Source organism: Crinia signifera, chromosome 5 (genome assembly GCF_055691185.1).
Source record: "Crinia signifera chromosome 5, ASM5569118v1, whole genome shotgun sequence".
NCBI classification, from domain to species: domain Eukaryota; kingdom Metazoa; phylum Chordata; class Amphibia; order Anura; family Myobatrachidae; genus Crinia; species Crinia signifera.
This window is the reverse complement of record NC_139221.1, coordinates 305,609,409-305,636,070: the sequence shown is the minus strand read 5'-3', so window position 1 is coordinate 305,636,070 and position 26,662 is coordinate 305,609,409. Positions and strand designations below refer to the sequence as shown.

The window sequence follows — 26,662 nt, the reverse complement described above, 5'->3', positions numbered from 1 at the left end:
ACCAAAAGGATTTTAAAATGTGTTTTCTGGTTCCTAATAAAATGCTGCTGCAAGACGTACAATACATTGTATGAGTGTGTTCTAGGTGTAAATTGAATAAAAAGCGATTTTTCCTTTTGGCGTGTATTTGAATGCATAGTATTCTCGGAGGATTGAGGTAATCCTTTATACTCCTATATTTCTGTATCTTATTTTAGAACCAACATTGTATATTTTATATTAATGGTCACCTAGAATTAAAGAGAAGTCCTGCGACCAGTAGAAAAACACTTTCACTTTGGTGATGAGTAATCATTGCTTACCCCGCACCACCTCCCCATGCTCTGTACCTAGTGGCCCTAGCTGTTGTGGGACTACACATCCCAGCATGCCCTCCAACAGCAGCATGAAGGATAATTCCCTATTGCTAATGGTCACATTAGATGGTGATCATCTGTGGTCTAGGAAAGGCTTGGTTACACCATTGGTAATGTGTTCCTACATGATTTATATAACAGTACCGGTAACACCAGGGATGAATGGGCATCTGGCAGTTATGCTGGTGGATCTGCGCCCTGACGGGCCAGATTGGCCTTTTAAAACCATTATATGCTGTGTAGCCGTACTGTACCATTGGGCTGTGAGCCTCTGTTTATGACATCTGTGTCCCCATGTTTGCAATATGTAGTCTGGTAGGAGTCTGCTGTCATCAGCACCTGCAGCCGCACTCCCAGTCATGGAGATAACGGATCATTGCTGTTGGCTCTAGGAAGTGACTGGCGGTGCAGATGTTTGCAATATGTAGTCTGGTAGGAGTCTGCTGTCATCCGCACCTGCAGCCGCACTCACACAGTCATGGAGATAACGGATCATTGCTGTAGGAAGTGACTGGCGGTGCAGATGTTGATATAAATTAAAAATTAATTGTCCTTGAAAGTCTACTGCAGGCCTGGCTGTGCTTCTCCAGCTGCTGTGAGCTGAGCGATCTGAGCAATGCAGATTACTCAGCAAGATTCCTCCCCACACAGCGCTGTATGCTGAGCGATCGGTAAGGGCCAGTGTTCTCTGGTTAGAGCACTGGCCCTGACCGGCGATCTAACTAGATATACTCCCCATCGAATGATTTTTTTCCTCTGTTCGTTATGAAAAGTAGGCCAGGACTTACTTTTCATTTAAACTCTTTCCGACGAATTGGGGGAGGGCACTGATGTCATGTGACTTCATCCTTCATCCGCCCACCCCAAGCGGGCAGGGGCGCGACTTCGTTTGCTGGGGTCAGGCCAATGTTTCTATGGGCTCCCCCCCTACCCGCCTGTCACTCGGGCTGCGAGCACCTCGGCAAAGAGAAACTTGGCCAAAGGCACTCGCAGCTGGGCCCTGCACATGCACATTGGCAACAATGTGCGTGCGCAGATCGAAAACTACGGGGACGAATTCGGACCTGTGCAAACAAGTCAGAATCGGACCCACTGTGTAGAATTTCCTTTGTCTATGTTCTAGCGCTGATTTTTGCACTGTCACTAGGTATTGATCAACCCCTGTTGCCAGAACCCCTGTGGCCTCTCCTGGGCACAGCCATCTCTAAGATCATGTCACAGATTCCCATAGAACTCGGTTCTGGGCTCTGATTGGGCCTTCCCACAGGTTTTTAGTGCTAGATCAAACAGTCAGAATTTAATAATAGTCATTAACACCTTGAGGGGTGGGTTTGTCTGCCCCAGAAAAACCTCACCGCCTTCCAGTGCCGACTCCCCACCCAGACTCCTCACTCTTACGAATGGTGGTGGGTGCAGCGGCAGGGGAGCCCCAGCTTACGATCGCCGGCGTGGGGACTCAAATTTGCACAATAACCATATCGGTGGTATGCCCCGGAAATTTTCCAGAAGAGCCCGATCCTGCAGCGCGGCTGCGCCTTGGAAAATTTCAGGGCATACCACCGAAGTGGTTCAAGAACATGGTCAAATTAAAATAGGAATGTGTACACATAAAAGTGATAACATGTAGAGTGATAATCAGCCAGCCAATCAGCTCCTTATTACCATGTTAAAGGCTGGGTTTGAAACATGGCAGGTAGGAGCTGATTGGCTGGCTGTTTATCACTCTCCACTTTATCACTTTTTGCAGCTTGATACATCTGGCCCAGTGTGAGGGGAAGATTCATACAATTTTGACAAAAGATCAAGTGCCAACCAATAGGCTTCTAACTGTGATTGTACAGGCTGTGCAAGAAACATGGACAGAAGCTGATTGGTTGGCACTTTTTAGATCTCTCCAAGATTTCATGAATCTCATCTTTTAGTACATAATTAATTTTTGTTTTGCTGTAAATAGCATTTGGGTCCCACAGCGCTCCGTGGAATGTACAGCGAGCCGGTCAATCCCATTTTATCTCTTGTTGAGGTGATAGTACAACGATGGTATTGGCTCCTCGTCCAACATCTTCAATGCCTGTTATCCTCAGTAGAATCGGTCACTTGCAGGAAGGACTGTGTTGTGTATGGAGATTGGGGACCTCCCGCCCCCTGCCACTGAGCACCATCCTACCTTCTGTAGTAGGCTGCTGGGAATCTCTCAGTGACTCGCTCACTGATGCTGTGTTCCGCTTCCATCAGATATTGAACTTTAACCTCCAGCAGGTAAAGCAGACCTGCCGGTTGCCTTAGCCCGCATTTACTCATGTTCTGGTTAATAACTAGTATAATGACTTCTCTACTACTAAGTACCCGAGCCATGAGCGATGCTTCTCCGTACGCATCCACCATACCTCTTCAGTGAAGGGATATCTTCCATCCAACACCACACAGCCACGAAGGCTTCTAATGCTGATTTATTTGATTGCCTTTGTAGGAGGAAGATTACCCTGGGGCCATTCAGCTCTGCCTGGAGTGCCAGAAGGCAGCGAGTACGTTCAAACACTACAGCTGTATAAGGTACTGACATGGATTGCTCCCTCATTCAGCCGCTTCTATCGGGGCTGCCACTGTCTGTAGTAATGGGCCCCATACATCAGCAATCACAATTTATGGATTTTCAGATATTGGGATATTTTGGCCAGATAAATGGATTTTCAGATCTATCTGACTTTGCCCACACATTACAGTTTTTTTCAGTGATCGGCAGATTTTTCCATCTAAAGATTGCATCTTCATATCTGGAAATTGCCCCAATCGATTGTCATTTCAGCTGTTCATAATGTAAATAGATGAAGAAAACGAATTGGGAATGCCCACACATCTAAAAAAGATCTGCAGATAATACCAGATTATTAAACATGTTTAAAAACCTGATTAAGCAATCGATTGGCGATTGTGATTGGGATTGCCAAAAGGGGGAGCCCACACATCTAAAATTAATTGTGGCAATCATCTCCATATCTGAAAATTGTCACAATTAATTGCTGATGTATGGGGCCCTTAAGTCATAGAGAACTGTGTGCTCCATCCGGTCTCACCGTTATACTCCACCTTGTACTGTTGTACTTACTGTATATTTTATGTATGTAACAGACTATGGGGTAGACGTATGAAGCAGTGATAAGTGATCCAGAGGGGAAGTGGCCCATGGCAACCAATCAGCACTGACATAACATCTATAATTTGCATAATATACATGCAGAGCAGCTGATTGGTTGCCATGCGCCACGTCTCCTCTGGATCACTTCTCCCTTATCACTGCTTCATACATCTACCCCTAAGCTGGCCATGTGCCCCGGCACATGTATGTTCCTGCCACACCTGACAAGGGTGTAACTACTAAAGGTGCAGGAAGTACAGCCGCTATGGGGCCCCCAGTTGAGAGGGGCCCACCTTATTTGTAAAGTAACATGACATTTCTACAATTTTTCACCATTGGATGGTACATATGGGTCATAGGGTTGATACAATGAAGGTCGATCAATAAAAGTCCACAGTGTTTAGGTTTACACATGAAATAGGTAGACATGGCTAAGGTTTCACAGGGTCGGAAGGTTGACACAAGCCTTAGATTGACAATGGGAAGGTTGACAGTTAAAAGGTCGACATGAGGTTTTTTTTTTGTCCCAAATGTTGACGCAAGTTGACGGCCAGCTGCTATGGGGCCCCCAACTGAGAAGGGGCCCACCTTATTAGTGAAGTAACCTGAGATTTATAAAGTTTTCACCATTGGGTGGTACATAGGGGCCCGTACAAACTTTTGCTATGGGGCCTAAAAATATCTAGTTACGCCACTGCCCTCTGATTTATTCGTAAACTGTATAAACGAATCATTGTCTGCGTACCGGTGCAAGCCGGATCACCATGAAGTGCTGCCATCATTATTTATATTTATTAGTGAGTTGCACAGTGGTTAGCATTGCTGCGTTATCTTATTTTCTGTGGAACGTGCAACCTTTGTGATGTCCCTTTTGGGCTCTTGTTTGTTTCGTGGAGTCCTCTGCTTCTGGAAAGTTTAATTGATTTACAGCCCTGTCTGCTGGAAACGTAGAGCGAGAAATGTAATTTATAGGCCTGCTGCAGGTTCTACTGCCGTGCGACTCGTGGTCTTTAATTCGGGGTTGGTATTTTGGAGAGAGCAGACCTGGAATACTAACACCTGGGTGATGACAGCTGCCTCATTCAGAGCCTGATATTTCCCTGTGATTTAATATAGGATTTTGTGTTAGGAGAATGGATTGTAAGGCTCACTGCAGAAGAAAAGGTGCCAGAACACAGGTGGCCTTTGCGGGCAGCTGTACAGCCACCTGTGTAAGGCTGCATTTACCATCACTGCGCGGACTGTTGTGCTGCAGGCGCCTGTCACGCAGCCTGGGAATACAGACGCTGCATTGCTCTGATTGTACAGCTCTGAGATACTTTACATGTTGCAGTGGGGATAGAGATACAATGGGTGATTATGACACATTGTTTCCTGTATACTGGATCTAGTTTGATGCTGATGTTGCCTGTATGTAAATGCTGAGGAAGGAGAGAGAATGAGACAACCATATGCCTGGTACACATCAGGACGACTAGGGCCCGATCCCCTCAATCTAGATCCAATTCCGACCAATTGGATGTAGATTGTAGGTAGATTGGGCCCTTTTTTTCCCTGTTCTGGTCCGATCCCGATCCGATGCGCGGCCCCGCGGGTCGGTCGTTATTCAGATCCTACCTGCTGCAGGTAGGATCTTAAGAACGACCATACAGCCGGGTGCGGGTCGCCATCGGATAGGACCCGCTCACGGTGCACATCGTGAGCGGGTCGTGCCCCCCCCCCCCCCCGTGTCACCGTGAGCGGGTCGGAGGAGACACTGACGACCCGCTCACGATGTGCATCGTGAGCGGGTCGTCGTGGTGTGTACCCTACATAACACAGCCATGTCCAAACTATGGCCCTCCAGCTGTTGTGAAACTAAAAGTCCCATCATGCCTTGCCACAGTTTTGCTGTTAGGGAATGCAGTTTGGTCATGCCCGACCTATTGATTTGACTGCGGACCAGCCGTTGCGCTGACAGCTGCCAATCATGGCAAGCATATACACTTACCAATCGGACACTTGATGTGTCACGGCCTGCACAACTTATTGGGATATGATTTCCCCCTTGTGTTGAATAGCCATGGACTGTGTTGTAGAATAGACTGCTCTAGAATGGCGGCGGTTTATTTATTTAATTTATTTACAGTTTCCCATATAGCGCAGCATATTCCGTTGCGCTTTACAATTGGAAACAACAGTGATTAAACAAACTGGGTAGATACAAACCGACATGGAGGTAGGAGGGCCCGGCTCGCAAGCTTACAATCTAATCTGTTGATTGCCAGCAAGGATACGCCCTGCCACGCTATTCCCGCCTTCGTCCACGATGAACAGATGACAGAGCACATCAACGCTGTAGAACTCAAAGTGCAGCATGGCACCCCGCTTCCCCCCTGGTGCTCCCCCTCTCCGGCATTGGAAAGTGCGTATGCTCTTGCCTGTGCCGGCATCCGCTTGGTACCCAGCTCGAGTAGCAACCGCAACATCTTCCTTCTCCGTGTACAGACTCAGGGGGGTTATTCTTTCTCCGTGTACAGACTCAGGGGGGTTATTCTGATTCACTCGGAAAGGCACAATCACTCTCTAATGGACAAAACCATGCTGCACTGCAGGTGGGGCAGATGTTACATGTGCAGAGAGAGTTGCATTTGGTTGGGGATTTACTGATATCTCTATTGCAGTGTAAAAATAAAGTAGTCTGTATTTACCCTGCACAGAAACAATAAAACACCCAAATCTAACTCTCTGCACATGTTACATCAGCCCCACCTGCAGTGCCCATGGTTTTGTCTATTAGAGAGTGATTGTGCCTTTCCGGGTGAATCAGAGTACCCCCCTCAGTCACACACACTATACACGTGTCATATATCAAATGAATCAGTACAGTCTCTTCAGTCAAAAGGCTGACACACACTAGAGGTGAAATGTAATAGGATGAGAGATTTAGAAAGTGAGAGAAATACCCAGTTTTTTAAAGCGGCAATCATTTACACTGCAAAATTACTCTGATTTTGTAGTGTAAATGATTGCCGCTTTAAAAAACTGGGTATTTCTTACCAAATCTCTCACTTTCTGTATCTCTCATCCTATTACATTTTCTACTTTGATAAAAGGATAACATGGGTTTTCACAATTTCCTTTTTTGTTTTAAATAACTTTTCCATGCTTTACTATTCATGTGGACTCTGGTTGGAGACGGTAAAGGACGACGCATGGGGAGCCACATGAGGGTACAAGGTATTTGGGCGTCTACGTGCTCATGTGTCGACATTTTGCTCGTTTTGACCTCATGCCATTGTCGACCTAGTGTGTGTCAGCCTTTTGTCGTTGTCGACCTTTTGGGGTCAGCCTAGACATTGGTGACCTAGGGGACTCACACTCCTCCTTTGTCATAGTCGCAATGTGATGGGACTAAGATGCATTAGACACAGGTGGCTCACTCACACCGGGCATCTACCACTGCAGGGTGGACTGAGGCTAGATGTATAGGGACACATTTATGTGTGTGTGTGAGATAGATACAGATCTGTTACACACACGTGCACACACATTGTGGGCCAGATGTATAAAGCTTCAAAAGTGATAAAATAGAGAGTGATACACACTCAGCCAATCAGCTCCTTCCTGCCATGTCACAGACTGTGTGTGAAAAATATCAGGCAGGAGCTGATTGGCTGGCTGTTTATCACTTTCCATTTTATCACTTTTGAAGCTTTGATACATCTGGCCCTGTATGTCTACAGACGTATGGATTTTCATTATGAGTTATTTTATTTTATTACCAGTTCCTTATATAGCGCACAGCGATTCTGCAGCTCTTTACAGAGAATAGTTGAACATTCACATCAGTCCCTGCCCCAGTGGAGCTTACAATCTATATCCCCTACCACATGACATTCTAGGGTTAATTTTTTTTCGGGAGCCAATTAACCTACCAGTATATTTTTGGATTGTTCCCTTACAGATGACAATGTAATGAATTCTACTGAAATGATTTGAGTAGAAATAAAACTAAGTACTAGTGACAATAATGTCTGTTTGGCATTTGATAGAGCAGAGAAATGCGTGAGAAAAGGCAAATCTGAGTGTTTGCCCTTCATACTATTGTGCCTTATTATTGCTGCAGTGAATGAATGCTGCTCTGACTGCAGTAAAGCAATGCTGCAATAATGAATAGCTGTAAATATAGGGATTTACTGATATCTCTATTGCAGTGTAAAAATAAAGTAGTCTGTATTTACCCTGCACAGAAACAATAAAACACCCAAATCTAACTCTCTGCACATGTTACATCAGCCCCACCTGCAGTGCCCATGGTTTTGTCTATTAGAGAGTGATTGTGCCTTTCCGGGTGAATCAGAGTACCCCCCTCAGTCACACACACTATACACGTGTCATATATCAAATGAATCAGTACAGTCTCTTCAGTCAAAAGGCTGACACACACTAGAGGTGAAATGTAATAGGATGAGAGATTTAGAAAGTGAGAGAAATACCCAGTTTTTTAAAGCGGCAATCATTTACACTGCAAAATTACTCTGATTTTGTAGTGTAAATGATTGCCGCTTTAAAAAACTGGGTATTTCTTACCAAATCTCTCACTTTCTGTATCTCTCATCCTATTACATTTTCTACTTTGATAAAAGGATAACATGGGTTTTCACAATTTCCTTTTTTGTTTTAAATAACTTTTCCATGCTTTACTATTCATGTGGACTCTGGTTGGAGACGGTAAAGGACGACGCATGGGGAGCCACATGAGGGTACAAGGTATTTGGGCGTCTACGTGCTCATGTGTCGACATTTTGCTCGTTTTGACCTCATGCCATTGTCGACCTAGTGTGTGTCAGCCTTTTGTCGTTGTCGACCTTTTGGGGTCAGCCTAGACATTGGTGACCTAGGGGACTCACACTCCTCCTTTGTCATAGTCGCAATGTGATGGGACTAAGATGCATTAGACACAGGTGGCTCACTCACACCGGGCATCTACCACTGCAGGGTGGACTGAGGCTAGATGTATAGGGACACATTTATGTGTGTGTGTGAGATAGATACAGATCTGTTACACACACGTGCACACACATTGTGGGCCAGATGTATAAAGCTTCAAAAGTGATAAAATAGAGAGTGATACACACTCAGCCAATCAGCTCCTTCCTGCCATGTCACAGACTGTGTGTGAAAAATATCAGGCAGGAGCTGATTGGCTGGCTGTTTATCACTTTCCATTTTATCACTTTTGAAGCTTTGATACATCTGGCCCTGTATGTCTACAGACGTATGGATTTTCATTATGAGTTATTTTATTTTATTACCAGTTCCTTATATAGCGCACAGCGATTCTGCAGCTCTTTACAGAGAATAGTTGAACATTCACATCAGTCCCTGCCCCAGTGGAGCTTACAATCTATATCCCCTACCACATGACATTCTAGGGTTAATTTTTTTTCGGGAGCCAATTAACCTACCAGTATATTTTTGGATTGTTCCCTTACAGATGACAATGTAATGAATTCTACTGAAATGATTTGAGTAGAAATAAAACTAAGTACTAGTGACAATAATGTCTGTTTGGCATTTGATAGAGCAGAGAAATGCGTGAGAAAAGGCAAATCTGAGTGTTTGCCCTTCATACTATTGTGCCTTATTATTGCTGCAGTGAATGAATGCTGCTCTGACTGCAGTAAAGCAATGCTGCAATAATGAATAGCTGTAAATATAGGACTTTTGGTCTATAATGTGCTTGACTGATGGGTAGATGTATGAAGCAGTGATAAGGGAGGAGAAGTGAGCCAGAGGAGGAGTGTCCCATGGCAACCAATCAGCTGCTCAGTATAATTGTAGATTATGCAAATGTATAGCTGTTACTTCAGTGCTGATTGGTTGCCGTGGGCCACTTCTCCTCTGACTCACTTCTCCTCCCCTATCACTACTTCATACGTCTACCCCTGAGTAACCACAGGACATATGCTGCTTAGCGAGGGGCACCGTGGTGAGGAGGAGTTCATTTCATAAGCTCTTCTGCCCCCGTTTATCATATTCATTTCTTTACCATGAAACTCAAGTAGTTTAAACTTATTTAGTTGATTTACTTATTTATATAGCGCACACATATTCCGCAGCGCATTATAGGGAATATTTTGGCTAGTCACATCAGTCCCTGCCCCAGTGGAGCTTGCAATCTATGTTTCCTACCACATGTACACGCACACTCACCTACACACAAGGGTTAATTTTTGTCTAGAACCAATTAACCTAGCAGTATATTTTTGGATTGTGGGCGGAAACAGGAATACCCATAGAAAACCCACTGCACACAGTTAGGGCCGTGGTAGGAATCACAGTGCCGTGAGGCAGTAATGCTAACCATTACACCGTCCATGCTTGTCATGAGCATGTGACTCGTGAATGGGCAGGGCTCACAAGCTCTGGAGAACATCTCATCATATCCAAGGGGCTAATGTCAGCGCTCCTAGCTAAGAAAATGGACTGCTTTCCTGCTATAGGGTCCAATTACTAATGGCACTTAGCAATGGCCCACTGACACTTGGTTGACCATCTAAATGCTGTGAGTGTCTTCCATGACAGTCCGCAATGTTATATATAGTGTACAAATCCAGTTACCCATGTTTTAGTCCGAGCAATCAGAATGCAGAATTATAATTGCATCTAATATTCTTCTCTGTGCCACCAAGCCCAGCTCCATTGTGATTGGAGAGGTTGGTTGTATTAAAGCCACACACTCAACTTTTATGAACAGTCTGGTTGTTAGGGGGTATTCAGTCTCCCGCCACCATTCCCGGCAGGGCCCTATTCAATGCTGTCTTCCCCGACAGCATTGAACAGGGATCTCGGCAGAACGTGCCCCGACTTCACAAGCAGTCGGGCACGTTCTGCCGGGAAAGGTCGTGCTCCCAGCCGCAGCGCGCCAATTTCCAACCGCTTCTCACGGCCACGCCCCCTTCTCGGCGCTCGGCAGGCGGGACATTGAATCCCGCCTGCAAAATCATAGTGGAGCCGGCCGAGAACGGGACAGGGTCACGGTAACCCTACATCGAATGCCCCGCTATGTCTTGTACATTTTACAGATCCAGTTTTAAAATAATAAACTTAGTATTCATTGTAGCACTCAGTACCTGCTCAGTCGCACACATGTATAAGTGGTGCATATGAAATTAGTGTAATCTTGTGAAGCAGTTTTGTGGCATCGCATTGTGATTCAGAATCACATTTCTGAGAGTCACTCAGTGCTAGTGGCGGATTTTACATATGGGATGCAGGACTGCAGCGTCCCTAGTGAAATCCACCACCGCACTCAGCGTCATTGAACATGCTGCAGTCCATGAGGCTGCACCGAATTCTAACGAAGTCCTGCCTGCCAGTCACAGACACTACATCAATCCCATTGGAAGATGTTCCCTCCCTCTGGGACTACCAGACTGGGCTGCTATAAAGAGAGAGAGATGACTTCTGGTATACTACTCTATATAGACTTCAAATTTACTCCTTAAGGCTTCAGCCTTTAAGTATGGATGTCAGATTTTACATATCCACCTGTATCTCTACCTCTAGCTTTTAGATCCCTACCTCCTACATTTTATAGATCTTTACCTCTACCTTTTAGATCTCTACCTCTAAAAACAAATGTAACAGACAAGACAACAGCATGTAACTAGTAGGATTGAATCATGTTCCTGCAGCCAGCCTTGGTACCATGGCTGCTCTCCCAGCTTCTCCTGAATCATTTCTGCCTCTGTTCAATGTAAATCTGCTGTCAGCTAAGCAAGGGGAAAAGAATGAAGTGAAAACTGCAGCGAGGCTCACATTGCCTGACAATGATAAATGCCATCAGTACTGGAAAGAGTCTTTGCTTTAAAGCTTCATTAAGATGGGGATCCCTTTACAAGATGAATGAGCTGCTTAGATATTCCAGAGATGTAAATGAGGATAATGACCTAGCGCTAAGTAACTTACATTCATGCATCAGACGCACAGACCAGACTAATGCCTGCTTTAGATTATTTTTCTATTAAAGAGTTATTATATTGAGCTTTACGTGATGTTTATTATGGCCTTTTACATTTCTGCACTTTTTCAAGCCAGGAAACCATTGATCTCTGTAGTTACCATTGTGATGGAGGTTTATGTTGTTGGGGATACATCCACTGAACCTGGGGGAGAACAAAGGATATCAATATCCAGGTCACAGTCCCAGGAGCTGCGAGTACTGTAGCAAGGCTTTGTGTCTTTAGATTGTTTAGACAAGTGGATCCCAAATGCGGTCCTCAAGGCACCCCAGCAGTCCAGGTTTAAGGCTACGGTACTTCTTTACTTTCACGGCGCCACTAGAAATCGCGGGAATCGCGGCCATTGAATGCACTAAAAATCGGGTGCGACACGATGCCCGCGATTTCCCTTGGGGAACAATGTTAAATTTCTCAATTGACCCGATTTTACTGTTCAATGCCTCAATTGACACGATTTTTCCATAGGAAACAATGTTAAATGGCCCACAGAGGCCAAATAGGCACCCTCAAGTGTGAAATGGCCCCCACAATTGTTAACGCCACCCCACGATCAACGTCAACCCGAAGCGTGGCGAGCGCAGCGGTACGCGTCCTACGACCTTTTCATACCCCCACTATCTACGTCGGCGTGGAGTTGAGAATAGAATAGTGTGGCGAGCGGACTCGGATACCTTCACAGGTAAACGCGTCCCTTCGTGGGCTTCACAGGTATCCTCGTCCCCTCGCGGGGCTCGCCACGCTTCGGGCTCGGTGGCTCGCTGCGCTCGCCACACTATTCTATTCTCAACTCCACGCCGACGTGGATAGTGGGGGTATGAAAAGGTCGTAGGACGCGTACTGCCGCCCCTCGCGGGCTCGCTGCGCTCGCCACGCTTCGGGTTCACGTTGATCGTGGGGTGGCGTTAACAATTGTGGGGGCCATTTCACACTTCAGGGTGGCTATTTGGCCTCTGTGGGCCATTTTACATTGATTCCTATGGAAAAATCATGTCAATTGAGAAATTTAACATTGATCCCTATGGGAAATCGCGGGCGTCGCACCCGATTTTTTAGTGCATTCAATGCCCGCGATGACCGCGATATCCTATCTGTCCTATCTAGTGGCGCCGTGAAAGTAAAGAAGTACCAAGGCTACCCCTGTTTATGAATAGGTGGTATGCTCAAAGTGACTGGTACTAATTAAGTCACCTGTACCTAAGCATGGAGATACCCTCAAAATATGGATTATTGGGGAACGTGTTAGGAAACCTCTGGTTTTAGACTGTTCTAGACCATTTTTTTTTGGGGGGGGGGGGGGGGATTAGGTGTGTTGAGTGAGAGCATAGCTAAAGGGCAGTGGTTACCGAACTCAGTCCTTATGGTACCCAAGCAGTCCAGGTTGTAATGATATCCCAGGGTTGCCTACCTGACCCTCTCCATCAGGGAGAAAATGCTCTGTTCCTGGACTTCCCTGGTAATGTATGATTGCCATCACCTATGGTGAAACACCTTTACCTAGCTCCCCACAGGTGATGGCAATCATACATTACCAGGGAAGCCAGGAACAGAGCATGTTCTCCCTGAAGGAGATGGTCAGGTAGGCATCCCTGTGATTATCCATGGTTGAGCAAAGGTTAAATCAAATTGACCTTGCCATGGCATCTGACCACTTTGCACTCCCGCATCCATGTTCTCTCCTGGGCCCCCCTAACCTCTGATGTACTGTACCCTCCCTCGCTGCTGCAGTTGGGAACAGTGCGGTGATGTGAGACGACCGGGTGTAGGGGTGTCCCTTCTCTGTTGCTGTCTGGATCTTTTTTAGGTTATTTTCTAATTTTACAGCTCCTCCGTCACAAAACCAGGATTTCCGTGGGTCCGCTGCCATTTTTCATGAACATTTGTCTCTTAAATGTTTTATGCCCAGCGCCTTGGTCTCTTCTGCTTCGGAGTAAATGACCTGAGCTGTTACCCGGAGCACAAGGAGATCTGATTCATTCTTTACTGCTGCAAATTGTACTTCTGGGAATCTGCCATTTAAAGAGCATGTCCTAGGAGTACTTCTAATATAATGCAAGGTCTTATCCTGAGCATAATGGAATGACTTCTGTTCAGAGTATAGCACTTGTTCTCCTCTCCCCTCCACGTCTGTATTTCCCAGCCATATCTGGTGCAGACCTGCAGGCCCGTTCTGCCACCAGGAACTACATCAAAATGATGCATCATTGCCAAAGTCATCTGTAAGAGTCTTAAAACGCTATAAATGTAGTTTATTCTGGGGTTGAATTCAGAAGTGATTTAATACAGCTTAATTTTGCTAATCACATATAGAAACTGGGTGTGGTACTGGGTTCTGATAGTCAGGATACCCAAAGTCATTAGCCGACGTCGGGATGGCTGGATTCAGACAGCGTGGCAAGCGCAACAAAGCTCCTTGCGGGCTCACTGCACTCGCCACATTGCAGACATGGTGGCTCACTGCGCTCGCCACCTATTCTATTCTCCCTCTATGGGGGTCGTGGACCCCCACGAGGCAGAATAGCCGACGGCCGTCGGGAACCCGGCCGTCTGTGTTTTAACAGTCAGGATCCCGACGTCGGTTTAATGACTGTCGGAACCCCGTTCGTCACCCATAGAAACCAATGGACTCTAGTTGTCATACTGTACATTGCATTTCATACATTCCTGTAATTACTAGTTACTTTCAGCTGTGACAGTTTTTACTTTCACTTTGAGCTGTGAAGGATTTTAGCCCAAAAACTCTCCATCCCAACCCCAGTCCAGCAAGTTGGAAACCCGAGAAGTGTCCCTGCAAAAAATTGTTTCACTTTATGACCTTAGTTTTAGCACAAAAAGGAGTAATAGAGGCGAGGAGTAGCTAGCCTTTTATATAGATAGATCTGACCTCCCCATTGGGTTGGAGTAACCGGTAGTTCTTCAGCATTTTCCAGCATTAGTTGGGCCACTGTTCCCTGATAAAATAGCTTACAGCAGCAGGTGTTGACTTTACTGGACACAGCGTGTCAGCAGAGATGGATAAAATGCACAGAGTTTGTGGTTAATAGTCCTGTAGGCCTTGAATAGAAAATGCACAGACTTTGTCGTTCCTGGTTCTGTAGGCCTGGTACATAGAATGCACAGACTTTGTGGTTACTGGCTCTGTAGGCCTGGTACATAGAATGCACATACTTTGTGGTTACTGGCCCTGCAGGCCTGGTACATAGAATGCACAGACTTTGTGGTTACTGGCCCTGTAGGCCTGGTACATAGAATGCACATACTTTGTGGTTCCTGCTCCTTTAGCCCTGGTACATAGAATGCACAGACTTTGTGGTTACTGGCTCTGTAGGCCTGGTACATAGAATGCACATACTTTGTGGTTCCTGCTCTTTTAGCCCTGGTACATAGAATGCACAGACTTTGTGGTTACTGGCCCTGTATACCTAGTACTTAAAATGTACAGATTTTGTGGTTCTTGGTCCTGTAGGCCTGGTACATACTGTAGAATGCACAGACTTTGTGGTTCCTGGTCCTGTAGGCCTGGTACATAGAATGCACAGACGTTGTGGTTCCTGCTCCTGTAGGCCTTGGTACATACAGGTATTGATTATGAGGCATTTACTGTATTTTGTCAAAGAAATTTCAGTGTTAAAAAAAAATAAAATAAAAAAAAAAGCGAGTGTGCCGGTTTGCACTCACTTGAAGAAGTGGCACTCTGCGTCAGCTTTGACATTTCCTGCAGGGTACAGAAACATAAGCGCCTGCTAGAACACATTCTGACGTACTACGGAATGTACCCTAACCTTCTGCAATGTTTCAAGGACGTTGTCTATTGAAGACAAAATAAGCTGTTATCTATGCTGTTTAGCAGTGTTTCAGTGCTTCTGTGCACAAGCCATTATATACAATTGTGTTTCACGGTACAGTACTGAATTTAATGTACGGATACCATCCAAGTTCTTAATAATATCTGTTAGCATACCATCAGCATCCTGTACTCCAGTCACTATTGATTAGAGGACTACTCTGAGTGGATCATCTTTTGTTTCGCTTTTTGGGAGGCTGCAGATGGATGGTTTATAGCAGTTTGGGAAAGCTGTAAATTGATTGTACTTCCAAACTCTGCAAATGTTTCTGCCATTTATCTCTGCTCTGTACTTAGACGCTCTTAATGCAAAACGTTGACAAATTGCTGTTTGCAGCATAAATGAGCACTGTGCCATTAACTACTAGTTGTAGTGTATCATTCTGTCTGACTTGTCTATTTGTGCTAGATAAATAAGATATTCACTGGTTTGTCTGAGCTGTTAGATCTCTTTCAAAGTACAAAGTGATAAGATAAGAGGAAAAAACTCACACTGCGGTGGTTCATAGTTGCCTACCCTCCTGCATTCTGCAGGAGACTCCCTGACATAGCAGCAATCTCCCTCTCTCCCTCATTAGTCTAGCAATCTCCCTCATGTCACCTAGCCCACATTACACTGTTATGGCCCCCATACATTAATCCGACTTGTCCTTAGGACAAGTCGGACTAATGTATGGGGGCCATAACAGTGTAATGATTTCCCCCTGCAGCTCCCCGGGAGGGGGGGACACGATTTGGCACTTGATGTGCCAAGTTTTGTAAATGATACATCGCATGCGATGTATCATTTGCAACTCCCGGGGAGCTGCAATGTGGAGCGAGCAGGGGGGCCGGGGACATCGAGGTGGCGGGCGGGGGATGCTGCAAGGAGGCTGGGGGGGACGGATGCACGCTGCTAGTAGTGCGAACGCTGTGGGGGACACAGGCGGCAGTAACATAGAGCCGGGCGGGGGGAGCCGGGAGCTGTCAGTACTGAAAAAAAAAAGCCCATACAATGAATGGGCAGCGTGTGATTGGCTGAGCGCTCTCTCAGCCAATTGCTGACAGGCTGAGAGAGCACTCAGCCAATCACAGGCTGCCCATTCATTGTATGGGCTTTTTTTTTTCAGTGCTGACAGCTCCCGGCCTTTACATCATAGTTACCTCACCTCCTGCATTCTGCAGGAGACTCCCTGACATAGCAGCAATCTCCCTCATTAGTCTAGCAATCTCCCTAATTTCACCTAGCCCACATTACACTGTTACATCATAGTTACCTCCCCTCCTGCATTCTGCAGGAGACTCCCTGACATAGCAGCAATCTCCTCCTCTCCCTCATTAGTCTAGCAATCTCCCTTATGTCACCTAGCCCACATTACACTGTTACATTTTTGGAGAAAAAGGGAATGAGAGACAGACACATTTACATTGAATCATCAGCACCATTTCCCAGCACATTACCAAGTATAGTATCTCTAACTAACTGCTTTGGGGCTCATCTGCATTTGGATAGAAGTCATTTAAAAAGATTCCTCTCAGATGTAGCAGTACACACCCACGCTTCTAGGTGCCACGTTTACAATCTCTCCATATATGGAACTAGACACGCTCTTTAAGTGGAGCATGTCACGCCCCCTCAATGGGGCGTTGTGCAAAATTCTGCTACTAACTATAATCTCCCTGAAACTAGTTTTCAAAAGTCGGAAAATATGCAGTGATTGTATTGTAGGCCATTATGTACTCCAAGCTTGTGGGCAGTTATGGGCATCCAGGTGGATTTGGGGTGTTGCTGTGAGAAAGTTCTATGTCTTGCGCCACTTTTCTACTGGCGATGACTTTTCCTGTTGCAGATATCGGATACCCACTGCTATGACATAGGCCTGCTACATCATGGCAAAATAATGATAATGGTAAGAATGATAAGGCAGCCAGTCTTCTTGGATTATGTTGTTACTGCTGGGGGATACAAGACTGTAATCCTGGAGGAGGGAAGATGATGGCACCGCTGCATCAGATGTTACTATACTGGGGTGGGCTTTCCCTGACCTGGTCGCATCTGATGTGACTGGTCAGAAAGGGCCATTGTGTGACTGTCGGAAGATAATCTTCCAGCAGCTGCAGCTCTTGGACAGACAACACTGGGGCTCTGCATCCCAGTTCCATCCCCCAGTGTTTTCCTGATCCTAATTGGGCAACACCCCCCACCCTCCCATACTGTAGCTCCATAGACTAGCAGCCACTGGGGGAATATGAGAAAGCAGCATTCCCCTTTCTCTGTGTCACATCCAGTGGCTGCAGAGTGGAGCAGCCAACATGGATGATGTTAAGTCGATATGTTCCGTTGACCGATTTTATTTGCAATGTTTGAATCGATGTTTAATTTTAACCCCTTCACTGGCAATCCCAGAAATTTTTCAGGCTACGCTTCAGTAGTAACACCGGCTTTTCTGAAAAATTTCCGGGATTGCCACGGTCTCCCAATCCCTGGCGCCGGGCAATGCCGCTGAGCTAGCGATGAGCTCCGCTTCAGCCGCTGCCTGGCACCGGCTGCCTGGCCCCGGCTCCTTCCTCCTGGCTGTGTGCGGTGGGAACTTGCTAACATCACGCCGCACACAGCCGGGTCGCCGGGGGCAGGGCCAGGCAGCGGCTGATAAATCTGCCCAGTGGGGAGCGCTCCCTAAAAAAACCCACCAGTGAAGCAGTTAAAAAACGTTTCTTTTTTTAAATAAAATTGTACTGGATATGAGCCTAATTCAGTTACAGATGCCGTGTTCTGTGTACCCTCACCATGCTTCAGGCCAGATGCCCCGCTCTACTACTGCTGTGCTCGCCACACTATTCCGTACCCATTCAGAGTCCAATTAGTTGGAAGAGTAGGAAAAAGTTCCAAAAATATGTGGAAAAAACCCAAAGAACTCATTTTGACCTTGTTCTTGTCGACTTATACCCCTTTCACACGCACCTTGGATCAGGGGATCACCCCTTGAGCCACCAGGGAAGGTCCCGGAGGACAGGATCGCATGGGATATATCGCATGCGATGCCAGCCAAGGCTGCTCCGATCAGAAGCAATCCAAGAGAGATTGCTTGTGCGACTGTCAGGATCCAGTGTGATGTGCACGGGACCGTGTTGGTCACTTTGTCTTCGCACTGTTGGATAACATACTGTTGACCGCGTTCCGCGGTCGAAACTTTGACCTGCTTGCACTTTAGGAGTGTATGTGAGCAAATAAATGACCTCTGTATAAGTCCCTGGTAAGTGCATGTAATTTCTTTCATGTACAGACTATGGAGGATGTTGCTAATGGCGTGCATAGTCAGTGTCATTGAGCGTACACACTTGACGATGTTTGCATTTTGCTGTTCTGACCCATCTGAATCTGCAAAATCGTTTAAATTGTTGTTCAATTTCCAGCCACCTTGGACAAGTTATTTATGGTAAGACTTGTGCAGGGAGACGTCTAACACCAAGTACATTTTTACTTCTAGCATCGATTTTTGTGCAATAGAAATGAGGTTTTGTGGAGTGGGTGACATGACAGGCACAGCCAGGTCAGACAGGAGCTCAAGGAGAAAATTGAATGGTGAGAAGTCAGACAGGAGGATGTCTGGCAACCATACACGCATTTAAAAAAAAATCTGTGTGTTCTGATTGGATGACCTATGCCGGTCCTGCTTTTTGCCCTAGAAATACATGGCTGGAGACAACTGGAAGCCCCCACAAATGTAATCTGTGCACGGCCAGTACTTAACCTCAGAGTCCACAGTAAGTTTGCTTCCTCTCCTCTAAAATAGATGGTTAAGAACAAAATATAAATACAACACACTCTGTCCAGCAAACAGGGCATTACATACAGTAGATACAATATATACTATCTATGTACAATACTTCTGTACTATAGCTGGAATGGCAGATAGTATTGACCAACATTCTGTATGGAAGGAGCCAGTGAAAGTCAATGATTTATAGAGTATGCAAGGAAGGCGAGTTTTAAAAAGTGGACAACCTTTTAAATGAAGCGATCATGCAGTTTTGAGAAATCTTGGTGTATTATGTGTACAGATGTGCCCTCATATGTTCTAGTGGTTCTCGAGATCTACCAACGGTCCACGTTTTCCAAATCCTCTAGCTAGTGCATTTCTGTAGTCATTACTAACTGTCACATTCCCAGATCACCTAGCTGGTGCACAGCTGTAGTCATTACTGTCACATTCCCAGATCACCTAGCTGGTGCACAGCTGTAGTCATTACTAACTGTCACATTCCTAGATCACCTAGCTGGTGCACAGCTGTAGTCATTACTAACTGTCACATTTCCAGATCACCTAGCTGGTGCACAGCTGTAGTCATTACTAACTGTCACATTCACAGATCACCTAGCTGGTGCACAGCTATAGTCATTACTAACTGTCACATTCCCCAGATCACCTAGCTGGTGCACAGCTTTAGTCATTACTAACTGCCACATTCCCCAGATCACCTAGCTGGTGCACAGCTGTAGTCATTACTAACTGTCACATTCACAGACTCCCTAGCTGGTGCACAGCTGTAGTCATTACTAACTGTCACATTTCACAGACTCCCTAGCTGGTGCACAGCTGTAGTCATTACTAACTGTCACATTCACAGATTCCCTAGCTGGTGCACAGCTGTAGTCATTACTAACTGTCACATTTCCAGTGGTGCTTGGAGATGAACTAATCTTCAGGCCCCTGTGCTGGCTCTCCTTAAGATGTTAACTTGACCCGGGTCGGATGTTTAAGTAAGCTTTATGGTGCCTCATATCCCATGTCCATCCCTGCTGGCTATCCGCATTGGATTCCTGGGTCACTGAACCCAGGGTTATTTTTGGGGGGCCCTTTCACACTGAGCTGCGACCCAGGTTAACTGTGCAATAACCTGGCTTTTGCAGCAGTTAGTGGAAGCGTTATAACTATCACCCGGACAGTTGCTTTTACACAGACATTACAATATAGCCATGTTCCTGACTAAAGGCCCATACACACTGGGCGACTTTGAGCTGAAAGTCGCTAAAAACACCCAGATTGAGCGGCTTTCAGCTCAAAGCCGCCCAGTCTGTATGCCCCGGCGGTGAGCGCTGCTGCGCGCTCCCGCAACATTGCCGGAAAAGCCGTTCATCTGCTGGTTATACCAGCAGATGAGCGGCTTTCAGGACGGCTTTGCATAGCTCTGCGCTATGCAAAGCCGTCCTCCCCCCTCCGTCGGCGCCGGGCAGGGGGAAAGCCGCTCAGTGTGTATGCACTGAGCGGCTTTCCCCGCAGCGATGATTGTCATCATCGGTGTCAATACACTCTGGGCATAGTCGCCCAGTGTGTATGGACCTTAAAGCATTGTAGATTGGCAGTGTAGCCAGTACAGCTGCTATCTCAGAAACACTGCTCTCCTTAATGCATCAGTATTATTGCTTTTGTTCTAATAATACTAACCGTTGTTCTCTATCGCCTCTCTTCTGCCAGGATTTATTCAGACATCTGTTATGATGCTTAGAAAAATAATTATTAAAATTGAGCTGTGCAGAACAGAGATGTATATTGTAACCATATAGCCGTAATAAATGTGACCTTTGACTTTGTGCCTTTAGACCAATCAGGTGTGTAATGAAAGCCTCTGATATACTGCTGGATATTTTCTGTACAACATTGCGCGGTGTCAATTGTTATAGAGCAACTAAGTGAATACAGAAATGCTGTAGTCTGTTCCTTTAGCAAATGCATATTAATATTCAGTGTGAAAACTATATACAGGTCGGATCTTCCTTATCAGTGTATTCCAAAAACCGAAATATCCTGAAAAGTGTTCTTTTGGAGGAAAAAAAAAAATCCAAAATATGAAAAAATCCCTTATCCAAAATGCTTGTGGACCTGCATAAACATATTTTGCCTCTAAATGCATTGAGGGCCAAATGTAATAGGGTGTGAGAATCAGAAAGTGAGAGGTTTTGGGAGAGTTTTCCCATTTTTATAAAGCGGCGATCATTTATACTGAAAATAAGTTTGATTTTTGCTTTTCAAAATCTCTCACTTTATTACATTTGGCCCCTAGTGTTCAATCTAGATCTTGGTATCTTTCAAACCCCATGCAGTTCCTCTTCCCTGCCTGGAGTGTCACTATCTGCTATGGTGATTCTAGCACCTTCTGGTCTGCATATCAGTACTTCAATACAGACCAGAGTGTGCTAGAAAACAGCAGTGTAGGTTCTTTCTTCTATTTATGAGTATACTTTGCTTCTTATCTAAAAAGAAATCTGGCACAATATTGTATGTAAGTATATAATGTACTAACTCCTAAGTGGCAATAGCTCACCTGTCATGTTGCGCTAAAAATTCCACATCCCTAGATTGGGGGGGGGGGGAGGTCCCATATACCATACACCATACATTTCTAGATATAATTGCCTATAATTAGTGCCCCGAACACCCATTCTCCCCTGTGTCATGCCTCATCAGCACCTTAACAGTTAAAGATTTTCACCGACCGCCATTAGTACACAGCAGGTATAATCACCTAATCGCTTACAGACACGGGAGAACAGTGTTCATTAAGTTTTATTATTGGATATTTATCTTACATTGGGGTAAAAAAGTAGCACAAATGCGTACAGTAATTATAGAGATAATATACATATTAGTATACAATAGAAGCTATTTTACTATAACAGGTTTTGAAGACTCTTCCTCCGAGATCCGGTGCGCAGAGAAGGGCTGCTTGCTGCGGCTAGCACAATATTGTTTGAGGACAGTTCTGTATTGAACGAATGAGATGTCGCCATTTCTGGCAATATGTCATATACAGAAAATGTTCTTCATCCGCTGAAGGTGAAACTCTGCAAGAAAGTGAGATTGGGAAATAGGAGGACTCAGAGGTGACAATAACAGTAAATAGGTGCAATGGACCAGGATAGACATTGAATTATAGACACAAAATTATAGAGCCGCCTCTGCTGCCCCAGGGACGGGGACTTGCGAGCCTCTCACACGCTTGTACGCCCATTGCCGCGAATAGGGTGCACGTGCGTCTCACAGGCTCATTTGTGCCATGGTGCGCTGGGAGACACCTAGATGAATGTGGTACCATTTGTATGTATAAACAAGTATGTATCTATCTATCTCTATGTGTGCATGTGTGTATATGCATACAGATGGGGCAGGCCTCTTCCTTGCTGGCGAATCGCCAGAACGTCAGCGCTGATGATCCGCCAGCAGCCTCACCATCTGAATGAGACGCACGCGCGTCTCAATCTCCGTTGGCGGGGCGACGGGAACCCTGTCCGTCTCCGCCTCAGGGAGACGGACAGGGTTAGGGGGGGTGCGGGCCCACATCCCTCCCGGGGCCAGGAGTGTCCCGTGGGGGGGGGGCAGGTATGAGTCCCCCCGTCCCCCCAGCTTGAAGGAATAGATGAACAGCGTCTAATAAGCAATACAGATGGCAAAAGGGGGCGTGGCCCGATGGCAGCATCATTTGCATAGGCCACGGCTCATTTTCCGCACGTCAAAGGTCCCACATGTATGTAGGTACTGTATGTGTGTGTGTGTATATCGGCCCTGACATTAAGTACCGCCAGTGACCACTAGAGGCAAATCTGCAGACCAAATACAGAAAGTAAAAGCAAAATGATCTGTTTCACTTGCCGGATATGGAGAGAGGGCGCTGTGAAGACAGAGATTGGAGGTGGGAGCAGATAGGGAGGGACTAAGCCGTCACTTTGACAGGATTATATCTGTAGTTCCATACATGACACAGTAACCCCTGGCTCGGTCTCCTGGTGGTCCGGATGGTATTACACACAGTGGGATTTCTCCGTGGAATATGAAATGATCAGTGCGTTTAATGTGATCTTACTCTCAGGACTATTTCCATATTCAGTTCCTATCTGATTTTATTCTAATGTCGTCTATTGTTTTGCAGTGAATTGAATTCAAAGTTACAGGACACTCTAGAACAAATCGAGGTAAGGAACCTACAGTATGCGTCACGAGTGTGCGTAACATTAATGTCATTGTCTATGTTTTATATATCCATGTTCCCATTATATTTGGTTCCTAGGGTTTGGTGTGAGAGACACAATCAGTACAAAATGTCTACTAAACAGATTGTAAGACCGTAATATCCATATAGAGGTGTTATTGAGACCTGATTGCTGGGGTGCTACGTGAAATCCCGTGTAGGTGTACGTGAAATCCCGCTCCATGCAATCCTGTGAACTGCTTAGCTTGTCCTGCGGAAATTAGCTGATTTTCCCAGTGTGTGCAGTCTTACTCGGCGGCTGCAATAGAATCAGGCTGATTGGGGGCCGGAGCTGACGACTTTGCCTAAAACACTGGGGCTTGCCTGCGGTTTCCCTGACACTCCCAGAAATCGGCCGGTTACCCCCACTAACGCCTCTTCCTATCAATCAAATAGCGTACAGCCAGCGATAAAGAGTAGCAGGATTCTATCGGAGGGTGGCCTCGTCCATGTGCGCTACGATCTGTGCGCATGCGCATTCTATCGATAATAGCCCGGCCTGCGTATACATCTATAATGTCTCCCCCATGACAGTAAGTGGCTGCAAGTTTTCCTTCATCAGGAATGTTTTGTGATTTATACTCGCATAAAAATATTTTTATACTTTGCTGGTGGCGCAGTCATTGTGTTTATCTGTGGCAGATTTCACGATCGATTTTATGGCACCTTTCACGGTAGTTTTGTGAATGTTGTTATTATGGAGCTTTCTCGCGTATTCCCTATTCTCACTGAAGCCCCGGATCTGACCCGTGTCTGACTCCGGGATACTCAACACAAGTTGGAGCCAGGCATCCGTTACACTTACCCATATCACACCGCATTAGGTTTCCCCGGTTGTCGCTGTTCTCACAGGACAAACTGAGCCAGCCAATTGGCAGCCGGTTCATCAGTGACCCAGGTTTGCCTTTCACGCTGCAGCTGACCCAGGTCAGACCTGGGATACACAACTCCGGCTGGACAATTTCACACCGAGCTTGTACCCGGTTCAGACCAGCTTGTCCCGGAAATAACCAGTTCTCTCTCCTGTATGTAAGATGTAGCAGAGTTACGTTACAGTGGGTCATGTTAGCGCAGCTGCTTGCTGGGCTGACCTGGAGGTAAGTAAAAGCGCACCTGTCTCCTGGTGTACCTACCGCAGCCAGCATAGGACAGATGGACCTGCACACTGATGGGAATTAGCAGCACAGCATATGGTCACTAGGTCAACAGGCCTTAGGTCGACACCTCAAATAGGTCAACATGGCTTTCGTCAACATGGTTGGAAGTTCGAAACAAGCATTAGTTCGGAAGTCAAAAAGGTCAATATAGCCACATGCGCCGACACTCGGTATTTCATGCCCTACCATTCACTACTGGGTGGTAGAAGAATGAAAGTGTTCCGAGCGCAGCAATATATGGATATGGTAGACATTTGTCGGCTATGTAGACATTTGGGTTAAAAAAAAAAAAATGTAAAAAACTCATGTCGTTTTTTTTTTTTACCATTGTGGACCTAAAGCTTGTGCACCCTGTAGTGAATGGTAGGGCATGGAAAACTGCCACGTGTGGCTACAAAAAAAAGTGACCTTACAACCCTGTCGATTTTAGCCATGCTGACCTGTTTCAGGTGTCAACCCAGTGCATGTCTACCTAAATTGGGCCCACCCAATGACCCATATCCGTTGCACCTTCAGCTGTGTACTGTTCTGCATATGGAGGAATATGCGATCCCCACTCCCTTCCTCTATATGCTGCTTTGGAGCAACAAACGTCTGATTTCCTACCAGCAGTCAATAGCAGAAGCTGTATACAGTCACATGGTCATCCCTGCAGATTATCACATACACACACACCCACATGTCTTCCGTTCTGCACACCTAGGAGGGGCCGTGACCTGGAGCTGCTGCGGCTTTGGCTGGTTATAGATAACTGCCAGGATTACAGACATACATTGCTTGGCGTGATTTCCCAGGGGCCCATACACAGCAAGGTGTTGGTTTTATTGTAAAGATGAATTATTTATTGAATCCTCCCTGCGCATTCACAATGTGTCCTGTAATAGCCTTCACAGATCCAATACGAACCTTAGGTGTAATAATTGCAGCCGTCCTCTCATCGTTTGCATATGAAACTATCCTTATTGATTCTTATTTCCTGCAAACCTCTGATTTATTTTCACGTATTCTATAACCTGCACTTCTTCTGTCCTGTCTGTGACATGCATTCTATTGGTTTATCTGTCACCGTAGTAATTTCCCCATGTACCCTAAGGACATACTGTACTGTACCATTGATGTTTTTGTAGTTGGCGCTACGTGAGGACAATAGCCGTATTCATGTCTGTGCTCTGCGTGTGTGTTCTAAAGGTGGCCTGCTCCTGCGCCCCACACAATGGTCATGTGACTGCCTTTGCTGTCATAGTGGGGTCACTGTTTTCTGACCACGACATGTCCAGTGGGAATATTAAAGTTGTGTTCTGTCCTGTGGAAGGTGTCTTGCAGGGCAGATTTCGTGGCCTCTATTGCAGGGGTTCTCAAACTCGGTCCTCAGGACCCCACCCAGTTCACGTTTTCCAGATCACCCGGCAGATGCACAGGTGCACTCATTACTTATTGATTTAAAAGATCCACAGGTGGAGCTAATTATTCCACTTGTGATTCTGAGAGGAGACCGGCAAAGCATGCACTGTGGTCCTTAGACTGGTTCATTCGTTAGGGTACGAATTCGCACAGTGGACCGATGTTTTGGGTAGAGAACGTCCGAACTTGGCTAGAATTCTGCTCACCCAGTGCACGCTTCTGGCCATCCGAGCAGTGGGCGGAGAGGGGCGTGGAGGGCTGAACAGTCTCATTACCATCAGCGTACCCCTGCGGTTCATGGGCGTTCCCATGAAAACGCTGGGCGTGCGTATGGGAATACGCTCGTGACGTGCGTGCGGAGGGCGAACAGCTGACATCGCGGATGTCAGCTGCCCACCCCCCTCAAATCTGATAAGAGCCCACATTTTTTAATTAAATTGGAACGGGCAATTCTAGCACATTCCATGCTTTTCCCGTCCTAATAAGAGAGCAGTATGTGCAAGAGATTCCCTCTGTGGCAAGTTGGAGCATCTCAGCGGTAGGCAATGGCCTGTAGAAAATCGCCACTTCTGCATAAACAAATCTGACCAATCGTGTAATCCGCTGAAGCAAGAAGTGTTACCGGGGCAGCGAAGAACTGATGCAGTTGGAATTTATACTGTATACAGTATGTATGACAATATCCAATAAATGTAAATATTCGTTAACAAGTCACCAAACAATTAAAGTCAGCATTCAGAAAGAGGTTTAGTTGCCAG

The 26,662-nt window shown here is 46.0% G+C and overlaps 1 protein-coding gene across 1 annotated transcript in view; it reads left to right on the top strand.

Moving 5' to 3' along the window:
* VPS50 (VPS50 subunit of EARP/GARPII complex) overlaps window positions 1-26,662 on the top strand; it is a 198,191-nt gene that overhangs the window by 66,400 nt on the left and 105,129 nt on the right. The window contains exons 9-10 of the mRNA XM_083189450.1: window positions 2,827-2,909; window positions 23,248-23,290. Coding sequence (XP_083045576.1) covers window positions 2,827-2,909; window positions 23,248-23,290 — 126 coding nt within the window. The remainder of the gene's footprint in view (window positions 1-2,826; window positions 2,910-23,247; window positions 23,291-26,662) is intronic.